Source organism: Palaemon carinicauda, chromosome 5, assembly GCF_036898095.1.
Source record: "Palaemon carinicauda isolate YSFRI2023 chromosome 5, ASM3689809v2, whole genome shotgun sequence".
NCBI lineage: Eukaryota > Metazoa > Arthropoda > Malacostraca > Decapoda > Palaemonidae > Palaemon > Palaemon carinicauda.
In genome coordinates, this window is record NC_090729.1 from 139,204,993 (window position 1) to 139,227,404 (window position 22,412).

The following is a 22,412-nucleotide window of genomic DNA, read 5'->3' on the forward strand; positions in this document are numbered from 1 at the left end:
AAGATCAGATCTGTGAACTCACTTCAATCCAACAAGTCAAGAAAAATCCTGCCCCTCTCCAATCTCTACAAAGAGGTGGTTCTAAACACCAGAAAACACTGAATCTGTACATCTGCAGGGGACCGTCAGTGTGCACTCTGATAGCAAGGGATCTCTAACTGAAAACTCTAAAAGTGGAAGGCACGTCCTTCTCTGCCTCTGAGTTTGTGGCCATGGAGGTTTCGGCCTCGACTTCTCTCCATGCTGATTCCTGGGTCGACCAGTGGACAGGAGCTGTAATGTACTTTACGAAGTCAATGAGGTTGTCAACACAAAAAGCTTTAAGAACTACAGTAATAACCCCCGACACAAAAGTTTCTGTATATGAAAAATTCATGATACGAAAAGAGATACGAAGATTTTATGCCTCATCAAAAAAAAAAAACGTTGAGATGAGAAACGAGATTTGCTGGGCCACCAAAAAATAACTTCAAAATTCGCACAACACAAAACTGTAAACTTGCCACCATTGTCCAGTTCTCCCATTGATTATCATCCTACTTTGATGCTAGTAAAATCCTGCTCTGATTTTATATCAATAAATACATTTTTAAGTTAAAAAACACAATGAACAGTACTGTATTGTGTGTATGAACATATGCACAATGCTACTATGCATATCAAAACATTAGCAATATATTTTTCTTTTATTTCGGTAAATAAATAACAGATCGTAACATTTTTTTTTTCCTTTTAAAGTCGTTATTCTTTATTTATAATTAATTTTATATTAATAAGTATAGTTTTTGCCAATCTGGGAGAAATTGAATCTTATAGCCAAGCAGACGTTGAAGTACCTGAGCATACTGGTAAACATGGCAGTAGCGAGAGTTTTTCCAATGGATGATCACATCAGCAGACTCAGGGTGGTTGCACAACCCTTTTTGTACAAGGCAGAAGTATCAGCTTGGCACTGGCAATGTCTTCTCAATGACCTGTCCTCGGAGAAGCTCGTTCTTCACAGCCACCTCCACCGGAGATCCCTTCTATGTCTAAAAGATAACTGGTCAGCCAACAGGGATCCCCCGTTCCAGTGAGATAAGAGGTTTGGGATGATCTGGCCTGGTGTATGCTTTTGGACATGCATCGATGGAGGGATGAGGACCACACCTAGATGACTTTGTCTTCTCAGGGGTGTTGATTGAAGAGAGGCATCCGCATAACAATGCCCTCCTAGGACTACAAGCATTCCAAGAACTTTTGATCAGACCCTCAGTAATATGAGACACAACACCACTGTAGTGGCCTACTCCGACAAAGGGGCACGGTCTCACACCCTCTTTCTGACCCTAAATCCAGTGATGTCAAATACCCAAGAGAGGGGATCTGCAAAGGAACAGGCCCTTCAGGCCTAAGTCTAGACCATGTTCGTGAAGGACACCCTCCAAGCGGTTGTTGTTTAGGGTTCAGACGGGGGCAGGCCAAAGGCTCTTCCCTTCTCACATTCTCCAAAGATCCATCGTCCCACCCGCATGACCTACTACCAAGAGCACTCAGTTACCAGGGACAAATTGTAGGGGCAGAGTGGTCTCTACATGATCCGGTAGTGGAACGTTTCTTGTCCTGTGGTAGAACACGAAGCTCCTTGTGTTCTACTTCCCAGTTCCGGACTCATGGGCTGTGTTAGAAAATGCCTTCCAACACCTGTGTTGAGTTTTTGAATCAACAGAATTAGTTTTGCTGATATTAGAGGCATTTGAGAATGTCACATGAAAGGTCTCTACCATTTTATATTTGTTTCCTTGATTTCCGATGTGTTTAATAATTGGAATTTAGATGTGAATTTCACTATTGAAAATTATTACTATTGTATCAGTTCAAAGATGTTTCTCATTTCATTAACATTATCCATTTTTACCTTGAAAACAAGTCTGTTATGTTTGAGAGTTGTGTTCAGAGTTCTGACTCGACTTCAACTTTAGTTGCATCAAAAATATTACTGGTTACTGAAGATAATTATCATTGAGTTATTGTATAATTACACTATCAATCATTATCTTTCTCCATCTAAAAAATGTCCCCCCTGTTTACTACCTTACGAGCAAGTATTTATTCCATTATTGTATTATTTACTTAAACATATGAACAATATCTTAAGATTGAGAGAGATCCCGCCAGTCTTGTTGTTGCCTTGCAATAGTGCCTAAGAAAACATCTCAAAGTATCAGCACTTGTTTTTGCTGGCTTTTTACCAGTGAATACAAGCAGAATTCTTTGTAATCATTTGTATATTATTAATGCTAAGGTGTAGGTGAATATGTTTTGACAGGTCTGTCCAATGTAGCCATCTGTTCCAGTTAATGGCATAACATCCCTATCTTAGGATAGTTTATACCTCTAACTCCTGGCTAGTACAGCATTTGCATGGAAGCAGATCAATCCCAGCCCGGGACCATGATTTAAAGCTGTTTACTGGGAAGGATAATGCTGTGGTTGGGCACCACAGTGAGGGGGTTGGGCTTTCCCGGCTGACGATTTGGTAAGCATCTATTTGGGTGATACTGAAACCAGACACCTTTACCTTTAACTGGCTTAGACTATATGTCCTAGAAATCATTTACTTAATATGTTACAGTAGCCTGATTTAGGCTATACGGCACGAACACAGTTGCCGAGCATTCCATTTCATATTTTGATCGGGGGATTTTTTGTTAGGTTAAAATTAACCCACATTGTAGGGCTAATGTTGATGCATAGCTTATGCTAGTGAAGTCTAATAGGTTAGGCCTAGGTTCATGTTGGTAGGCTAATAGCCATTCAACTAATACCGGTAATACCGGCCCTGAGGGGGCCATGGTCAGTTACAATCATAGTTTAATTTTGTTGACCCATTACAGTTCTTATGCTAGGCTAATATAAGAATAAATTATTCATTTACCCATATTTAGTATCAGGTTAGGCTAGTAGACTGAGAAGCCTATTAGCCTAGTTATCAACTTTTCTGTTGTAACATAACCTTCAGTAAATGATCTTTATTCCTTTTGAAGTATCGCTTTTGATTTTCCTTCTGAAGACTGTAACGGGTGGAAGTTCAAACCGTTGTAGAAATATCAACATAAGACGTATGCCTGGTCTATATACCAATGCCTATTTGCATGATCCTTTGTGGTAAATTTCATTTTTTCAGGAATCACTTTTGGTGTTTACTAAAAGATACATGTACAAGTGTAGATTTACACTGCCAAAAATTATTACAAATGGATTTTGAATTGATTGGCTTACTCAGCATTGTACGGTATGCAAGACAGACATTTGTTGATTTGTCCCACCCCCCTTTTTACCAGTTGCCCATAAAACATTAATCATTTCTATTTATTGTGTAGTCTGAATTATCCAACTTTCCTCCACTACAGCCACGGGATCACCTGGATGTCTACTTCTCTCTGCCATTCAGATTGACCAGGCTGGTAATCCAAATTTTGTTGATTATGCCAGGACTCAGAATGACCCTCGTGGTTCCCAGATGGTCTCATGTCAAGTGTATCATGATCTGCTCCCTGTTTTGGTTGAGGACTCGAGAGAACTACCCCTATGGCCCATTCTACTCTGTCAGCAATGTACCACCAAGCCGTAGAATCCTTGGGTCTTCATGGGTGACGACTATCCAGCATCTCCTCCGACCGAAATGCTTTTTACAAGCTTCTCTACAGATGTGTACCTGGCTAAGTGGTCCATCTTCTGCAATTAGTGTCATAGAGGAGATATTACTATGGTCGGAGAAACTTCAGCACATTTAGCAGAATTCCCTGTCTTTCGTCGCTGAGAGAAGTGCCTCTTAGTTCCAACTGTCAAAGGCTACAGCTCCTCTTTAAGTGTGATCTTCTGACTGAAGGATATAGACCTCTCCCTTCCTGGGAGTTGTTTAAGCTTGTGAGGAGCTTCAAGCAATCTAGCCTACCTTAGGATCTCAGGTCCCTGGAGTGGGACGTGACCTTGGTTCCCAAGACACTTACGCATACTCTGAGTCTTTGAGGTGGTCGTCAATAAAGGGATCTGACTTTCAAAACTGTCTTTCTGCTAGCTCTAGCATCAGCAAATGGAGTTGGTGAGTTGCACATAGACTCTTATGTACCATAGTCACTCACGCTGCGGGGTGGAGGTATCCTTCCATTTTGTGCCACACTTCCTAGCCAAGATCTCAGGTTTGAGCCCTTTTCCAGCCACTCCCTTCAGGAGAGATCAGGTGATAATCATGATTAGATGCTTTTGTGTCCCATGAGGAATCTAGCACTGGAAGGTCTAAGAAAGAGGTCAAAGGACAGTCTGTTTCTTCCTTTGTGAGACAATCTGTAGAGCTGATGAGTGTCGAGGTGTCAGCTAGGACCAGAGCGCATGTAGTCAGGGATTGTGGTCCCACCCTAGCCTTTAAGAGAAACTAGTCAGTGGGCTAAGTGTTGAAGGCCAGTGTCTGGAAAAGACAAACCACCTTCACAGCCTTTTACTTTCAAGATAACTGTATACCCACAAGTCCCTTGACATCTTTGTACTTGGATTTGTGGTGACTGCTCAAGTAACCAGCTCAGGTCCTACACAGGACAAGGATGCATCTCGTCTATGGTAACATGTAGATGTAAGCCTGAAATGAATGGCAGTATGACTGGCACTTCTCCTTCATTATTCTGTCTCTCCTCTCTGAAACATTGCGACTGGCTAGTTTCACTTCAGAGCTCAATTCTTCAAGTCTAAAGAAATATCTCTTCCCATCACTCTTTAACCCTGGATAGGTATCGTTATTTGACCACCTTTAACAGGTACTGTGGGTCAACCTCGACCAGAGGTCCAAAATAAATTCATAAAAAATTAATTTGCGAAACAATTCACAACATTTTAAAAGAAAAAAAATTTCAAAGAATATTCTAATCTTCAAAAAAAAGTAAATAAAAGCCAAGTCCAAAATAAATATTTATTACAAATAAATAAAAAAAATAAGTATAAAAAATGGCTTTACAAAAAAATTTACCTAAAATCTAAATATGGAAATAAACTAAAACTATTCTAAGCACTTATTCTATGATAATTGAGCACCATTTGCTGAGATCCGTGGGGGGGGGGAACCAAAAGGGAACGTTTCCTAATTGAGAAAAAAAAAAAGTTTTTTTTTTTTTGGCTAAAAAATATATCTTTTCAAAGTTCTTCTGGGGTAGGTAAATGACATGGTTAGTGGCTGAAATTTTTACAAGATATTGCATTATTATCGTACAACAGTACAAAAAAAAATGTGTAAAAGAATCTGCACTTACAGAAGTAATTTTTTTTTCTTTTTTTTTGCCGAGTTATATCATGAAATTTTTCAAGACAAATCCTTACATCCATTGCCAAGCATGGTATTTATGCATGAAAATATAAAAAAATTTATAAAAAAGAGGAATACATAGAGCTATGCCAGCTTGTGTCGGATATGCTCACAAAATGGCCGCCAACCACACCACCTTGGAAGGTCAAATCTGCTACCTGGAATGGAGAGAGATATGTCAATATCAGCGAGTCATTTACTTATATAATTGTTCGAGGATTTGCAGAAAAATATTATGGTAGCTAGAATTAAGTTTATAGATTATTTTGCAATAAAAAAAAATAATGATCATAATTAAGTTATCATAAAGGTACAAACTTACAAAAACAGGAGAAATTATAAGCTATTTTATAAAAACATAAGGAGTAGAAGACATTCACAAACACTTTACAACAATCCTTTTTTATACAAGCCTAAACACTAATGCACATTTGATAATCATATAAAAATTTGATATTACACAACTTACCTTAATTACGTATGGATGGGTCGAGCTCGACCCGAGGGTATCTCAGAAATAGCACAAGGAAAAGAGCTGGGATGAAATGCATCCTCACCCGACTGCTGCGCACACTGAACTGAGGTCTCACAAGTCGATATCACTCACAACCAATACGGATGGAAAATTATGGCCAAAAAAAATATGTTTTTTTTTTTCTAACCTCGAGTCGTATACGACCAACCACACCTATCCAGGGTTGAGCACACGGATGGTAGACTTCATACCAAGCAATTAATCACCGTTAATATTTGTTTCCAAAGTGACTTCCCCTGTGGGGAGAAAGGGGTCTCCATTTTGATTAGGCACATGTCCTATCAGCCTTTTATGAAAGTTAGATAGGGGGTTATTGGTGTTATGGCTTGGCTTCTTTATAGATCAAGCATTGATCCCTTCCCGGGAAGAAAAGGAACCTTCCAGTTTGGGTTCCAGGGGACTTCCAACCCACCAAGCAGCGAGTCTCCCTAATTAAAGCACGAAGGTTTTGTATGACGCGTCGAAACAAATTACAAATTTTTCAGGTAATTTGCATTTTTTCTTTAATCTAATTTCCCTCCTCGGCCACCCCTCTCAGTCCTGAACGAAAAGGTCAAAAGTGAAGGCTCTGCAGTTGGAAAGCGGGCGGTATTCTCGCCCAGCAACCTTACAAGCTGGATAACCATTTGTTATCCAACTTTAGCAACCCATTCCAGCTCACTCTCACACAATCTCCCTAATTATAAAGACTCAAGTTTATATGGCTAAGTGATTTTTAAGAAAAGTGCCATTCAAACCTCATACATTCCCATGAATCGGACAGTGATAAAGAACTTAGTGAAACCCAGGTACATCCAGCTCATGTCTCACCTAAGCCCTCTACAGCTACTGCACAATCTGATAAAATATATCACTTTCTTGAGCATCATAGCTTGTTTGTCATCTGACATACTCGAGATCTTATCATTTCACATCCACATTTTTCAGTTATAAAACAATGCCTTTGCTGATGTATAAATAATACTATGGACCTTATCATTTTACCTCAGCCTAAAATAGCCTCCAACTACATGAAATCATCAATGAAAGTAGCACACTGCAGCAAAGGCCATAAAAATTCACACTGCAGCAACGGCCATAAAAATTATCTAAAACCTGCATTTCTAGTCAAGTTTTTGGTCCTTTTGTAATTCTGTCACTCTATACTCTTTAATTTATTTAATTTAATTTAATTTATTTTCAGTCAACTTTTTCCTTAATTTTATTACAAGAGAACAAAATTCACCAGAACTCGCTTTAAAAACTGGATATAAACTATATTAAGTAAATCCACTAAAGGCTTGATTTGTCTCCACTCCAATTTGGAGCATGATATTACAGAAATGTTACCCAACTATTTTAACTAACATAAATAAGATTAATACAATTTATTTACCAAGTGCATGCTAGCTATTACTCTTTATTTCAAATATAATGAAAAATATACTAATATACTTACAAAATGATCTTGATAAACAAAGTCATCATGAAGACTGTTGTCACTGCCATAACCATACATCCAATATTCATCTAAACTATTTCCAGAGAAAAGAGAATCATCTGAAAAGAAACCCAAACATCAGGAAAGTAACATGGGATCCAGCAAAGCATACCACTCAAATAAGATTTAAAAGAGCTACAGATATTTCATTTAAAGGAGTGTAACAACTGGATAATGTCACATGTAAAGAAAAATATTACAACCATTTATCTCGATAATTACCTAAGTAACATAGCTAATATCTTTTCAAGTGTAACTTCCAAATTTAACAATAGGAAACATTTTATTTTTTTCTCTTGAACTATATATCCTCTCCTCTGAGTCAGCAATCAGCAGAGTATTGTACCCAAACCATGAAAGTGGAAACCATACCTGGTGGTCTGCACAAAGCATTCAAGCATCAAAGCCACAAACTCCAAAAAATGCCTTTTACGCTGTAAGTGGAGAGGATGAATGAATTGTGCGGCTTAAGGCAAGTGTAAAAATTATACTTGAATTTCCTTGTATCATTTTCTAAATTGTCGCTAAATAGTCAACCGTGTTTATGTTAATCAAGGAATACGAAGGGCAGACTGTATTGCCAACTGCCTCCCAGTGGTAGGAAAATCTTTTAAAGACATGAAATAACAAACTGTAAATGCCTCCTGGAAACATCTGTGGGCTGATGTCAAAGACTTGAATGGCTTTGGTCCTAAATAAATCTTCCAATGAAGCTATGAAGATGATATGATTGCAGAATTGCCTGATGAGCATGATGCAGAGTTGACCATGGAGGATCTTAAAGAGTTGATACAATCAGCAAGTGACGAAGAAGAAGAAAAAGACGAGTGAGGAAGAAGGCATCACACTTGAAAAGTTGGGGAAATAAAAAAATACTACCTACAGAATGGAACCAGAACGGCCTCTTTAACTCTGACTTAATGGGAATCCAGTAAAAAAAAAAACTGAAGTAGCATGACTTTCTCAGGTTTTACAATATGTATTATTATTATTATTAAGAGTTAAGCAACAAACAGTGGACAGAAAAGCAGGTTACTAAAAGTCCAAGTGCCCCAATAGGGAAAGCTGCCCAGTTTGAAAAGATAATAATAACAAACTAACTATAGATGAGAATTGTTAAGGGGGCCGGCCGGCTAATGCCATTTTTTAAGGACAGGACTTTGACATTCATACCACTTAATAAGGTGACTTAGGACATCTCCAAACTGCATGGGATTTTTGCCTCTGACCTTCGGTTTTGTAATTTTCAAATTCTATCTCCTCCCTTCATACTTAATATCAAGACCTGGGATTACTACCCTATATAGACCTATGTAGACCTCTAATAAAACAACAACAAAATTTTCAAAAGCCATTTTTTACTAGATATGAATTTTTCCATTATGGTAAAAAAAATAAACCCTATAAATCAAGTTACAAAATTAAGAGAAAATATGAAAAAAAAAAAAAGAATGGAAAAAAAGGCTCTATTTGATTGTTTTAAAACATCTTGCTAAGTTTTATACCAAATTTCAATGCTACATCTTTAAAACTAAGGGAGAAGATAGAATTTGAAGGTCAATATGTATAGCTTTGAGATACAAGAGTTCAAAGATTTTCTTTGTAATTTTGCAGACAATATTAATGAATCATTATTATTATGAATTTTATGTTCCTTTTGGATATTAATAAACCAAAACAATGTTATTTATCATAATTCAATTATAAATAAAGATCCCTTTGCTCAATATCTTGCTTCTTTAGGCGAGACAGTCGGCCATTCATCTCTCTCCTTCACTAACTTCACTAATATCGTCGATATTACCCACTTCTGAACTCTTATTAGAGCAAATTTTCTTCTTCCTTATGTTGGTAAAATGATAAAATTTTCGTTTCCTCTTTGGCATGATGAAATTCTTGCCGAAAACAAGAAAAACAGATGTAAAAGAGAGTGGACATCAGAGGTCAAACTCAAACGTGCACTCTCTCTTTGAGGTTTGTGCTAGCCCTGAAGGGTATTATAATAAAACTTCCTGTCTTGTGACTCATGGAATCTATACAGATGCCATTGCTCACAATTTGTTTTGTATTAAAATATAATAATTATCAAAATTTATGATAAGAAATACTGCATTTTCTTGTAGGGATCAATGTTTTTGGTTTATTGGGTTACTTTTACAATTACCCTGTAACTATGAAAGTAAGAGGAATGTTGACAAAATATTTCATATACGCATTCTCCATTGCCATACGAAGCTCGGTGAATTTTTGCAGGATTTTGTCTGTTTCATCCTATACCTCCACATATTGGCATACCGGCCAGGCCCCTTAAACAAGTCTAAACTTCTGAAGTTTCACCAATTCATCAGCTAGATTAGGAAATTCATTCTTCAATCTGGTCAGACTTGGAATAAAACTTCTTGCATACTACTTAGTATTGAGCCTTTTGATGAAGAAGAGAAGACCATATGAATTAACTGTACACCTAAAACTGTACAGGATGGTAGAATCTGGGAAGATCTGAATGCAAAGGATGGTTAGAATTATGAAAAATATTATGCAATAAACACAAAGAATTACCTTAACGACATTGCCAGATATTGATATCAAGATAAGAGACAAGGAATTTATAGACAGCAAATTTTCATTCAACAAATTATGATGAGTCAAAACACCAAAAGAACAAACAAGTTTACAATAATCAAATCGTGGTAGAATGAAATGAAAGATCTAAAAAGTTTCCTCTGTATATATTGTTCACCATAAATTTCAAGACTTCCTCAATATGCAAATTTTTATGCAATTGAAGAAGTAACAAACCAAATGAGTTTCTCAATGGTAAATTTGCAATAAAAAATTATTTTAAATGAGTTGTATATAAAAGAGAGATTGTCAATGCAAAGATCTGGATGTTGAGGAGACACTGTCCTTTACCGACAGTACTTACAATCATCCTTTGAGTTTTGTGATGGTTCAACTTAATAGCCCATAATTTGCACCATGCACTAATTTATCTAGATCTCTATTAAGGGATTAAAATATCAGAGGTCTATATTCAAAACTGATTCAATAGAGCAGGGGTGGCCAACCTATGGTGCATTATACCCCAGAGATAATAAAAGAAGAGATTTAGTGAAAGCAAATCAAAGTCAAAAGTCAGATTAAACCTAGTCATGTTCATTTTTCCTGCTTGTGAAATTACTTTTCTTTAAAACTGCTAATTATGTTCATGTATCTTTATTAGTACTTTCAGGAATAACTAATGAATACTAACAATGTAAATTCAAAGTGTCAAGAAAGTAAACAGTTTACTTTTTATTCATGTTAAATCCTTTCCTTTACAATTGCTACATCCAAATGGATACTGTATACTATCGATAAAAGAAAATACTAACTTACCAAGATATATTGATTCATATTTATACAAGGAAATATTTTCTAAGGATATAGTTGTCCTATTAGTGCACTAAATCAGACAGTCTTGTGATGTCATCACAGAGAAAAAGTGGACATAAAGTCATACAGCTGTAAGTCGCATATGTCTTAAGTCAGTGACTACCTGTATAAATATTATTGACACATTTGTATAGAGAAAAATATATTTGGAAAATTATAATTTCATTTTTAGAAATATCTTAGGAGCTCTATAACCTTTCCCAAAAATCTAAATTTCACTGAGATTTTTTAGAAGGCCATATATTCTGCAATTTATAAATCTGGAGCAGTACACAGCAACTTTTCATGTGGTACCTACTGAAACACTGTATTTGCAGCATCATATGATAATCACCACATCATAATTTTTAGTAGCATAAAGTTTAGAAATCTAAAAAACAGGTCCCACATGTGTTATGTATGTTACAAAAATACTTGATACAACAAAATACAACAAATGATATATGAACACTAAAACATATAAGTATGAAATAGAAATTCATACTGGTGGTCTTTTTCTCTTACCCTAAACAAAAGAGCAAAGAATGGCATGACACTTTACAATAAACACCTCAAAGAAATAAGAATACTTTCCAAGAGATCTTTACAAATTTTGTAAATGTGCAAGAATTCAAAACTACCAATGAACCAAAAAACTAATACTTACTATCATAGTCATCTAGATCATCATAATCACTGTCCTCTGACAACTGAAGGAGGTGTGCTATTCAAAAGATAAAAAAAAACATTGCATTAGTCTATTTAATCTCAAAAAATCCAACATGGTAATATATTTTTCATTAATAGGTTATATTCTTGTTTAATATCAATAATCCCAATCTTGAAGAAAAATCTCCCTACCATTTGTTTAAGAGAAAAGCAATTTCACTGTGAGAGTAATACACGATTAAAAATCCCTAAATTCAACCAATCAGACATTAGAGAAACTGAATTTTCATAACAAAATTAATATTAACAATACTTACCTGGACAATTTAGCTAGCCATGAATCACAAATACCACCATTGTATCCCATTGGCAACCCTGATCCCTCCCATTTTTTACTGCTGTTCGTTACGCTGATGGCTCAGCAGAGTTCACTCATCTCCCTCTTCAGTTGTGAAGTACCAGAAAAGGTGGGACTGGCTAAATTATCCAGATAAATATTATTAGTATTAATTTTAGTATGAAAATTCCATGTTCACAAACATTACTTTAGGATAATTCCTCTAGCCTGATTATCTACATTGGCAAGGAGGAGAGAACTGGTAGAATTGCCTCTTTTTACACACATGATTGAATAAAGTGAGAAAACACTGAATTTAAAACTTCACCATTCTCACTTGATTCAAATCGTACTGTAACTGAGAAGGCATAGGGAGAATTAAATGAAAGTCCAAACAGTGATTGGCCACATACGAACTCGAAAGGTGAAGGACACACTCTCATCCAACAACCTCTCTGAGGTTACAAGGAACATGTCCCTGACTAAAGCATTGTACCGACCATGGAAAGAAAGGCACAGAGAGAAATTGGATGACCCATCACCAAAAAGAGACCAAATAAGACAAGCCTTCCGGAGGAGCGGTAGACGACGACCAAAGTTATAGTGAACGGGTCTCCTCTGGCGATCTAATTAGCCCACATCTCGCCAGACTCCCTTTCCCCTGAACATAAACGAAACCCAGAGACAGGCGACATAGAAACACTGTGATGAAGACCAGAGCTGGAAAAGTTCTTGCAGAGAATATGAGGATGGCAAAAGACTTAGAAGCAACTCTAAATAAAATTGGTTCAATTAAAAAACAAAATCCTTCTTCATAATTTCCACAGAAAAACCAAAGCTACCCAATGAAAACCCCATCTCAAGCCTGGCTCCAAGAGAAGAGCTCAGTCACAGCAAAGGCCCAATCCTGATCAAGGAGTATTAAAAGAAGCTTTTATTTCTTTACAGGAGAAACTTCCCCCCTTTGGACCCTGACAGCCAAGAGGAGGAAGTGAGAGACAGACGACTGGAATCAGAACTGTAACCTAGATAGGCCTGCCACTACATCCTCAAAGGCACCAAACAAGAATGCATCTAATTGAATGGTGACTGATTCCTGATAACTGACATTGTAAGAGGAGGGATAAAGGCATAGCTGGTGACTATCTCCAGGAGAGAGTGCCTGTCTCACTGGTTTAGTATTAAGCGACACTGGGAGTTACTTCAACGTAGCCCTAGGTCGCCAACACCAACTGGCAGACTACCTGTCACCTTAAAAGAGAAGGCAGTGTCACCAAAACCAAATGGGTCAGGTAGTGGAATACTCAATTTTATGGAATGAGAGCTTGGACAGACTACTTCCATCAGTGTTAGATCGCCAACACCGACAGAAAACTACCTGCTACCTCTCTTCCGAAAGAGCTGTCACCAAGGGGCATGGGCAGGAGGCGACTCACTCTGACAGAGTAACCACCTGGTCAGTCTGCTGGTCTGGTGTCAGGCAACATTGGGGGCCAAAAACGACACAACTCAATGTTCCTATACCAAACAACATTACTTACTGTCGTTTGTCTTGTGTGAATGTCAGACGATAAGAAGCATGGAACCAAGAGTACCTGATGACAATATACCTTTAAGTCGGTTATGTGTAAGTCATATGCCTGACCTCTGTTAAACTCTGCAAGGTATAAACAACAAGACAAGGGAATAACATAAACCTAACAAACTAACCAATCATACCAAGCCCCATTAACACAATACCAAGTATGTTGTCCTAAGCGTACCTAGATAAAAAAAAAAAAAAGAAAAAAAAAAAACACAAATCACAATCGCCTTCATCAATATATTGGAAGGCGATAATCAAGTCTCTGGCCTGGCAACCTGTCCTGCGGTAACCAGGACACTCAAGGATCTAAGAAACCCAAGAGACTGAGACATCTCTTAAATATGAAAAAAAAAAAAAAAAAAAGTAAAAAAGTATTTGACCACCAAGTAGCTGCCTCTAAGACTTTGGTGACGGACATTTTTCATGAAAGTCACAGATGCAACCATGGTTCTGATACTGTTGGCTTTTGGATTCTGGCCTTCATGGACACCAAGGCCCCAACTCCTGACTATCAAGTCTCTCAGATAAATAGATATTGCATTCTTAGATAATGGTCTCAAAGGTCAACAGGGAGACATAAATAATTGGCAAACCCAACTAAGAACATCAGCTACCAACGCAAGTAAGTCAAAAAGGCTCTCAAAGGACAGAACAACAATTCATCCTCAAGTTACCCATAAAATCCAACAGCGACTTTAATGGAACAGACCTGGGAAAAGAGGGTGCGACATCGGCTCTGTTTTTGCCAAAAATTCTTGAAGATACAACAATTTCAAATCTCGGCCAGAATTGGTGACCTGGCACAAAATAGCTTGAAGCTCACTTGCCCTTTGGCCGTAACTAAGGAGACCAAAAGAAGGGTCTTGGACAAGAGAGACCTGACAACCTCCATCTCCAAAGGATTGTATAGAGGAAATCTCAGGGGTAAAAGAATCCGATTAATGTCCAATGATGGAGAGGGGTGGACAACTATGCTCTAGGGAAGACTGAACAATATTCCTAAGAATGTACGAGGTGGATATATCAGGAAGATGCCTTGAAAACGTATGACAGCATAGATCGGTAACCCTTGATGGATGGGGGAGACAAGCCTTAATCCCTGTGAAGATGGACCAGGAATTCCCCAATTTTAGGCAGAGGGGTCTGGAAGAAGACGGACCTTTAGTCTGGGCCCATCATCGAAAACCCGCTCATTTAGCTTGATAAATTTGACGAGTAGAACGCCGTCTGGCTAAGGCTAACTGGCTAGACATTCTGAATGAAAAGCTTTCTTCCCTGGAGAACCTCTTGACAGTCTCCAAGGATTAAGCTGAAGCATGTGGAGCCCAATGAAAATGATGAAAGTGGGTCTGTTTGAGTAAACCTGATCTCTCTGGCATTCAGACAGGGGGCTATACTAGGACCTCCATAAGGTCTGGGAACAGGTCCTTCTGAAGCCAGAAGGGAGCAATGAAGATCAAGGAAAAAAGATTGGTTGCCCTCGCCTTCTTGAAAACTGCCCTGATCAGAGAGGTGTGGGAAAGCACCCTCCTAATCTTGTAAGAATAATGTGTCCTCGAGCTCTTGGGAATCCTGGAATAGAGAGAAGACAACTTATCATCGAAAGTTCAGAGGGAATGCGAAAAAATTGATCACAACTGGCCACCTCCTGAGGTCCTCGAGGACCTCCTAGCAGAGAGTCCATCCGAACCCTAAACCTGATTCCTCCTCAACAGAGAATTCACCAGGATGTTGTGGCATTTTAGAAAAAAATGGGGGAACCAGGAAATAATCTTCTTTCCTGCCCAGAGGAGAAGCTTGTGGGCTTGTGGGCTGAGTAACTTGGAATGAGTGGCCCCCTGCATCTTGCTGTTTATAAAAACTACCACTATAGAGTCTGGCAGGTCCTAGAATGCCAGAAGATCCAGCCAAAAAGCTGTTAGTTTTCTTCAATTTATTGAAGAAACCTTCTCGACTTCTGACCATTGGCCAGAACATGAGCTCAGGAGGAAGGGAGCAAAGTTGTCACTGCCTCGAGGCAGTTTCTTTGAAAACACCAAAGAAAATCCTACAAACACTGAGGGGAGAGGGCAATTGGAGTCTTGTCGGAAATTAAGTACCAACCACACTGAAGGGCCAACTGAAGCGACCACATCCTGAGATACCCTCCAGGGATCAATTGGACTAAAGAGGCTAGACTCCTGAGGAATGACCTCTACAAGAAGACAGAAGGCTTCTCTGAGTATAGAATTTTTTCTGAGAGTCTGAGAAGCTTGTCTATTTGATTCTATGAAAAAGCCCTAAAAATCCTGGCGTCTAGGAAGATTACCAGATAAGTGGTGGTCTGGAATGGGATCAAAGAGGACGTCCCTAGACATGAATTCCTAACTCTTGACAGAAACAGAACTAGATCCCTTGCCCAGAGGCAGTCTTTGAGAGAGGATGCCTGGACTAGCCAATTGCCCAGGTAACGCAACATCAGAATCCCTTTCTGGTGTAGGATGACTGAAACAAGAGCCTTGCCTCCATGAGAGGAAGCAGCAGATAATCTTAGATTGCAACTTCCCCCTGGCTTTATCTGAGTGCCAAGATCTATCTCGTCTACTGGAAAAACCCCAACAAGGAATTTGAAGAATCGGAAGACTGACAATGAGACCCCCTCCCCCAAAGGAGAGCCCACAGCAGCAGGGGTTGAAGACGATGAGTGACGAACCTTTCCGAAACTAGCCTTACATTTTACCCTCGGGAAAAGGGGGAGAGCAGAAGAGAAGGCCTAAGACAAGGCCCTCTGGGTTTCCCAGCAAAGCTCTCTCATGATTGGACAACACTTCCAACAATACCTTACAATCGAAGAAGAGCTCCTCAAAGTGGGAAGACATCAAGAGGTGAGCCCTTTGACGAACAGCAACAGAGGAAGGAAGAAAAGAAACTAATCTCTAATGCCTTGCAGAGACTAAAAAGGACTGCTGACTGAACACGATGGCATTTTGACAAACCAAAGATGCAGAGGTAGAGGAGCAGAATTTCTCAAACAATGGAGAATCCAGAGGAACAATCCCAGAGTCTTTGATCAATCTTAACCAACCTAAGACATACATTAAAAGATTGGGTTTCCTACAAAAAGCTGAGAGAAGAATTTAAGGACAGCATATCCTCCAGAAGAACATGAATTGAAGACTTCTGCAAAGGTAAAGAACAACCTAAAAGGCGCTTGAGCTTCAAGTTTGGTCAGGGCTTCATCAAAGGGCAAATCATCCGTAACTCAATAAACTCCCTAATGGAACCTAGGGAGGGAAGAAAAACTTTTCCTCCTATAGTTAACCCAGTTATAGCTACTTCAGCAGAGACGTCTCATCTAAATTGTGCAAATCTGTGCAAAAGAAAAACAGAGTATGCGACTGGTAATGGGCCTTCCAAAAGCACCCCTCCATTAAGACGAGAGTGGAAAGAGGCTGGCTGGATTTTCAGTTAAGTTTGAGAGAGAAACCTTACAAATAAATCAAAATTTTCCTAAACTCTATACCCTGATCTTCGTCCAGGAGATCAACAAGATCCAAACTTCTCGATCTAACTCCTCTAAATTGGACCCATAATCCATACCTCACTAGCCCCCTGGTTAAAAATTTATGACTAAATATCTTGGATTTAACACTAGGTCCTTAACATTTACTTCTAACCTCACCCAAGTGCTCTCTGCCACTGTTACAAGAACACAAGGGGATTTGATAGGAAATATACTGTCAGGCACCCACCTGGAGCGGAGGATCTGTCACAAATTTTCATTGGGTACCGTCAACAGGTATCTAACAGGGGGCTGCAAGGGAATCAACAAAGTTATTAGTCATTTAATTAAACGTCAATTCCAATTTTTTGATCAACTTATCAAACTTATGAGTCATATCCTTGTGTATGGTCTTTTGTCCCAAAGATCCTAAAGAATCAAACATAGACTTTTTAGCAGGCGAGTCAAAGGGCCAAACAGAGGCTGATAGGGAGTGGGGACACAAGCCTGGATTGGAATCCCATGTACCCTACCGGGAAGAACCAGAGGCCACAAAACAAAGATCCAACAAATCTTCATTACCAGTATACTTTTTCTTTTGTTTTAAATTTCTTTCTTGATGCAATGAATTTTGGTCCTTGATATACACAGTCATTTTACTATTGGGCCATGAACCACATATTTCACAACAGGAAGAAAGATTAGAGATCTTACCTCTGAAAATGGCAAAACTCTCAAGGTGGTCACATTCCTTATAACTGATGTGAATCCCACAAGAAGGGCAGCTCCTGACAAGGTTGGAAAGAGGAATCGCTGATGGATCTTGACAGACCATCAAACAGAATTTGGGTTACACAACAGAAGACTACTGGATTAACAGCAATCCCACAAGATTAAACACAGCCTGTGTCACTACCACTGGCAATAGGTGAAAAAGACTAAAAAACACACAAATGCTTGAAGGAGCTATGGACAAAAATGGATAATTGGAATTCAAAAGAGTGGTTTGTTGTTATCTGACCGGCAGCTCGAAAACAAGTGAAAATAGAGGTGAGTGAACTTTCGGCTCAGCCATCAGTGTTATCAATGGTAGTACAAAAGGATTCAGGCCTAAATAAATTATCCTAAGGTAATGTTTATTAATAGGGAGTTTTGACAAAGGAAAAATGTCAAATTTGGAAATAATTTTTATTTTAATAAACCATACAAACCTGTTCTTTACGTACGAGAAGATAACAGAACGAGCTTGTGTTACGGGCATAAAAACTTTTATTTGGTGTCTACAAACTCACCAGTGTTACCAGATGTAGCACATGGAAGCCCCGCTCCCCCACTCATTCACTATGAAATCACATTGATTACAGACATGACTTCTTGGGAGTTAGATGATGGCAGGCCAAGTATGTGTAAAGACCTCAAGTTTGCATAGTTAGGAAAAATACAAATTACTTCCAAATTTGCCATTTGTTCCTACACGAATATAAACCTTCGTTCTTTATGTAGGAGACTCACTCAAGGGGGAGGACATACTTACAACAGGTTTAAAAACTTTAGAACCAAGACTGCAGCAGCAGAGCTTGATAAAGCAAGAGATGAGCATTCAGACATCTTGTGAGCCATTAGTTTCACATCACTAAAAGGCTAAAAGGTGAGTGGGAACGATACTGTGACCTTATCTAGTTTATGTATAAGCAAATGATTTTGAGAGTATACTCACTAAATCTACCCAGATGTCCTAACTCCCCCTTGTAGGAAGGTTACGAATGTAGCAACATATAAAATACATGATGAAGCCACTAGCAACCTGGGGTTTACCTGCAGTCGATGAGAATTAGCTGGTAGGGCAACAGATGCTGTATCCCCAAAAGAGGTGAAGAAGAGGAAAATAAAAGGCCTGTCATTTCTTAAAACACTCATCCCAGGCTAACAACGTAACCTCTGCCCTCGACCGACTGCCAATAATTCTGTGAGGGAACTAAGGTACCTAGACCCATTACTGAGCAACCACCACAAGGCTTGAAGTAAATCTATCTAGGGACTTGTGTCATATCTTACAGAGGGGTGAAAGTTTCCCGATGCTTTCAAACACCCTCTTGTAACACTTGCGACACACAGAAATTCTCTCTGAATGCCATTAGCATGCTGACCCCCTTGATGTCATGAGCTCACTGTCAATCCTCCTGTTGAGCGGAGGGGTAAGGCTCAGTCAATGACCTGCCTACCCGGGAGGATGAGGTGTTCTCCATTAACATCTTTTGACCTTGCTCTATCTAATAAAGATATGCTTTTATTGCAGGCAAGCTCCCATACTGTGCTTGAGATTGTGGCTCAGTGCACTGCTATTCAAAAACGTAAAAGAACCTAATTAGATTTGTTGGATGCTTCCTAAAGATTCGCAATCTGAAAGGACCCGAACTTAGTCCATAACCGTCGGATTTTGAGTCTTAGCAGCAACATCAAGGACAAACCTAAATATTACCTGCCCTTTCCCCTTGAGTGGGCAATGTCATAGAAAGGTCCATGTAACTCGATGACCTTCTTGGCTGAGGCCAAAATGAGAAAGAAACACTTTCCAGTCTGAGGCTTGACCCAACACTTTGTAAAGAGCTCCTTCAGGGAACACAAAACCTTTACTACGTTCTAGTGAGGTTGTCTATCTTCTGATTAATGATAAGTTAGCTCAGAACTTTGTATGAGCAAGGACAGTTCTGACGAAGAGAAAGAGTCGACTTCTTTCAGTTTAAAGACCTGATTCGAGGCCGAGGGATAGCTTTTCATCGCTGACATTGTGCAGTTTTTCTTTTGGCAATAGCAAAATTTGGCAATCAGAGGTATAATAACTGCGAGAATAGAAACCTCGCTTCCACGATACCAACCACAAAAAATTGCCCATTCTGCCTGGAAGACAGATGGAAAACCTTCTCAGGTATCCAGAAATCTGTTTTGATACTGGTCATGAAAACACCTATCTCTGAGAGAAGAGATGCTAGATAACCTCCAAGCATGAAGTCATAGGGACCCAACTGTCCTGTGGTGAATCTTTATGTGGGGTTGGTGTAACAAATCGTGTAAGGGTGGGAGCTCCCTCGGAACCTCCATCCACAGCAGAAGGTCCAGGTACCATTCTGCATGTTGCTGTAATGGCAGTATCCATCATCAACAGGTTGACAGACAATGGCAGTATCCATCATCAACAGGTTGACAGACAATGGCAGTATCCATCATCGACAGGTTAACAGACAATGGCAGTATCCATCATCGACAGGCTGACAAACTATCTCCCTTTGATGTGGTGTTTCATCATGAAGGAGAATGGGGAACGCATATATGTCTACATTTCCCCCAAGGATGCTGAGATGCATCCTAGAACAGTGTCTGCGGGTCCGGTCCTGACAAACGGTACACCGGCCATTCCAGGTGAGGGACGTCACGAACAGATCATCAGTTGCAAACCCCACTAAGTAAGGACTTTGTTCACTATCCAAAGACTCAAAGGCAACTCTGAACCAACTATCTGACAATTCCAGCTCAGACTGTCAGCCAGGATGATCTTTTTGTCTGGTAAAAACCCTTTGTCTGGTAAAAACCCGACTAAACTGTGAGATATGTTGGTCTTCTGTCCATCTCAGAATCTCGATGGCTAGATGGCAGAGGTGCAGTGAAAGGAGCCTCCTTGTTTAGATACTCCACTGCAGAGGTGCAGTGAAAGGAGCCTCCTTGTTTAGATACTCCATTACAGTTGTGTTGTCATTCATCAACTCTACCAAGTGACCTGGAAGGAGCTGTTGAAAAGTTGAAGGCCTACAATTACAACTTTCCACTTCGGGTGGTTTATGTGGCACTGACAATTGGAATCAGACCATAACTAAGAGGACAAGTGCTGTTGCAGGAGAGCCCCCAATCCTTTTGATGCAACTGTGAAAAGCATCAAATCTGGAGAGAGAGAGAGATATACTGTACCTCTTTCAGAAGGTTGGAATCTAGCTTAAGATAATTTTAGTGTATTATCCTTATTATTAATACTATTATTATTATTATTATTATTATTATTATTATTATTATTATTATTATTATTATTGTTATTATTATTACAAGCCGAGTTATAACCCTCATTGGAAAAGCTAGATGGTATAAGCCAAAGGGCTCCAACAGAGAAAAATAACTCTGTGAAGAAAGGAAACAAGGAAATAAATAATAAAAGAAGTAATAAATAACCAAAATATAATATCTTAAGAACAGTAACAACATTAAATTAGATCTTTCATATATAAACAATAAAAACTAAAAAAAAAAAAAACAAGAGGAAGAGCAATTAAGCCTTTTTTCTATAAATTTATAATTTTTTCACGGATGTAATTATAACTACAAAAGAACAATCACAAAAGTAATAACAGCTGTTGGAGAACCAGAAACCTTTAAAGTTAGCGTTGTATTACAACAGGTGTCAGCATTAGCCCCTTTTTATTTGTGCTGATCTTGGATGTGTTAAGTGATGAGATCAGAAATGAAGAGTTGTGGGAGTTGCTATATGCATATGATTTGGTGCCAATAATGTACATTTCTGGATGGTCTCTGCTCTGAAACATAAGGTCTTCAGCTGCCAATGAAGTGACAATGTAGAAGTGACACTGCCAAGTGGGCTTACAGAGAGCCTCCCTGAGAAAGGAACAAGCCTTTTCCTTGAGCTTTTCAATTCTATTTTGCAATGGGAAAGCTTACACTAATTGAGTATATATCATATATTCCTAGATATACCAGACTCTGTTTGGCCTACAAGAAAGACTTCTCAAAGTTTACCACAAACCCTAGATCATAGTAAAACATGAGAAGCTTGTTCCCATGTAGAAGGGCTTCCACGGAGACTACCAGGATTAATCATTCGGCCATATAGCGAAGAAGACGGATGCTGTTGCATGGGCCCAAAACAATGCTAAAGTGAACATCCTTGTGAACACTTGAGGTGCTGTATATAGGCAGAAGCACAGCACTTGGAACTGGTATATCTTGTCGTGTAAAAGAAATCTTAAGTACTTCCTTGATGCAGAATGGGATGGGATCTGGAAGTATGTCTTTTAAGTCCAACAAGACCATGAAGTCCCCTGGTCTGACTGTGGTTGTGGTCTGTGTCTTGAGTGGAGTTTGAAGGGCAAACCCAATTACGGCCGAGAAGTCTATGACCAGTCTCGCGACTCCAGAAGCCTTCTCTACAAGGAGGAGTCAAATGGAAAGCCTGGGGACTTGTAGAGACCTCTTGGATAATACCCTCTTCTAAAAAAAGTCTGGACTTCTGCCACAATGTCCTTCGTTGATCCCGTCACGAAGGACCTAGATCTTGCTGGCGGACAAATTAAGGGAAGAGGAGAGTTGAAGAAAAGGACGACGAACCCAGAACGGCGACCATTGACCGCTCAAGATTCTGCCCTGTGGCACTCCTAATGCCATTTGTGCTTCTGGCATCCTCCCACTGGGAGACTGCCACCTTTAGTGGGGACACTGTCCACGTTTAGATGCTCTTCCCTTCCTGTTTGACTCATATGTTGTCTCATCACTGGGGAGGCTTTGGCTATGCAGGTGCTGAA

The 22,412-nt window shown here is 39.2% G+C and overlaps 1 protein-coding gene across 2 annotated transcripts in view; it reads right to left on the reverse strand.

Annotated features, from left to right (window-relative positions):
* Positions 1–22,412, reverse strand: part of LOC137641510 (uncharacterized) — a 380,155-nt gene that overhangs the window by 41,743 nt on the left and 316,000 nt on the right. For both annotated transcript variants that reach the window (XM_068374129.1, XM_068374128.1), the window contains exons 13-14: positions 11,429–11,485; positions 7,306–7,406 (exon numbers count right to left, since the gene is read on the reverse strand). In XM_068374129.1, the coding sequence (XP_068230230.1) occupies positions 7,306–7,406; positions 11,429–11,485 (158 nt within the window). The remainder of the gene's footprint in view (positions 1–7,305; positions 7,407–11,428; positions 11,486–22,412) is intronic.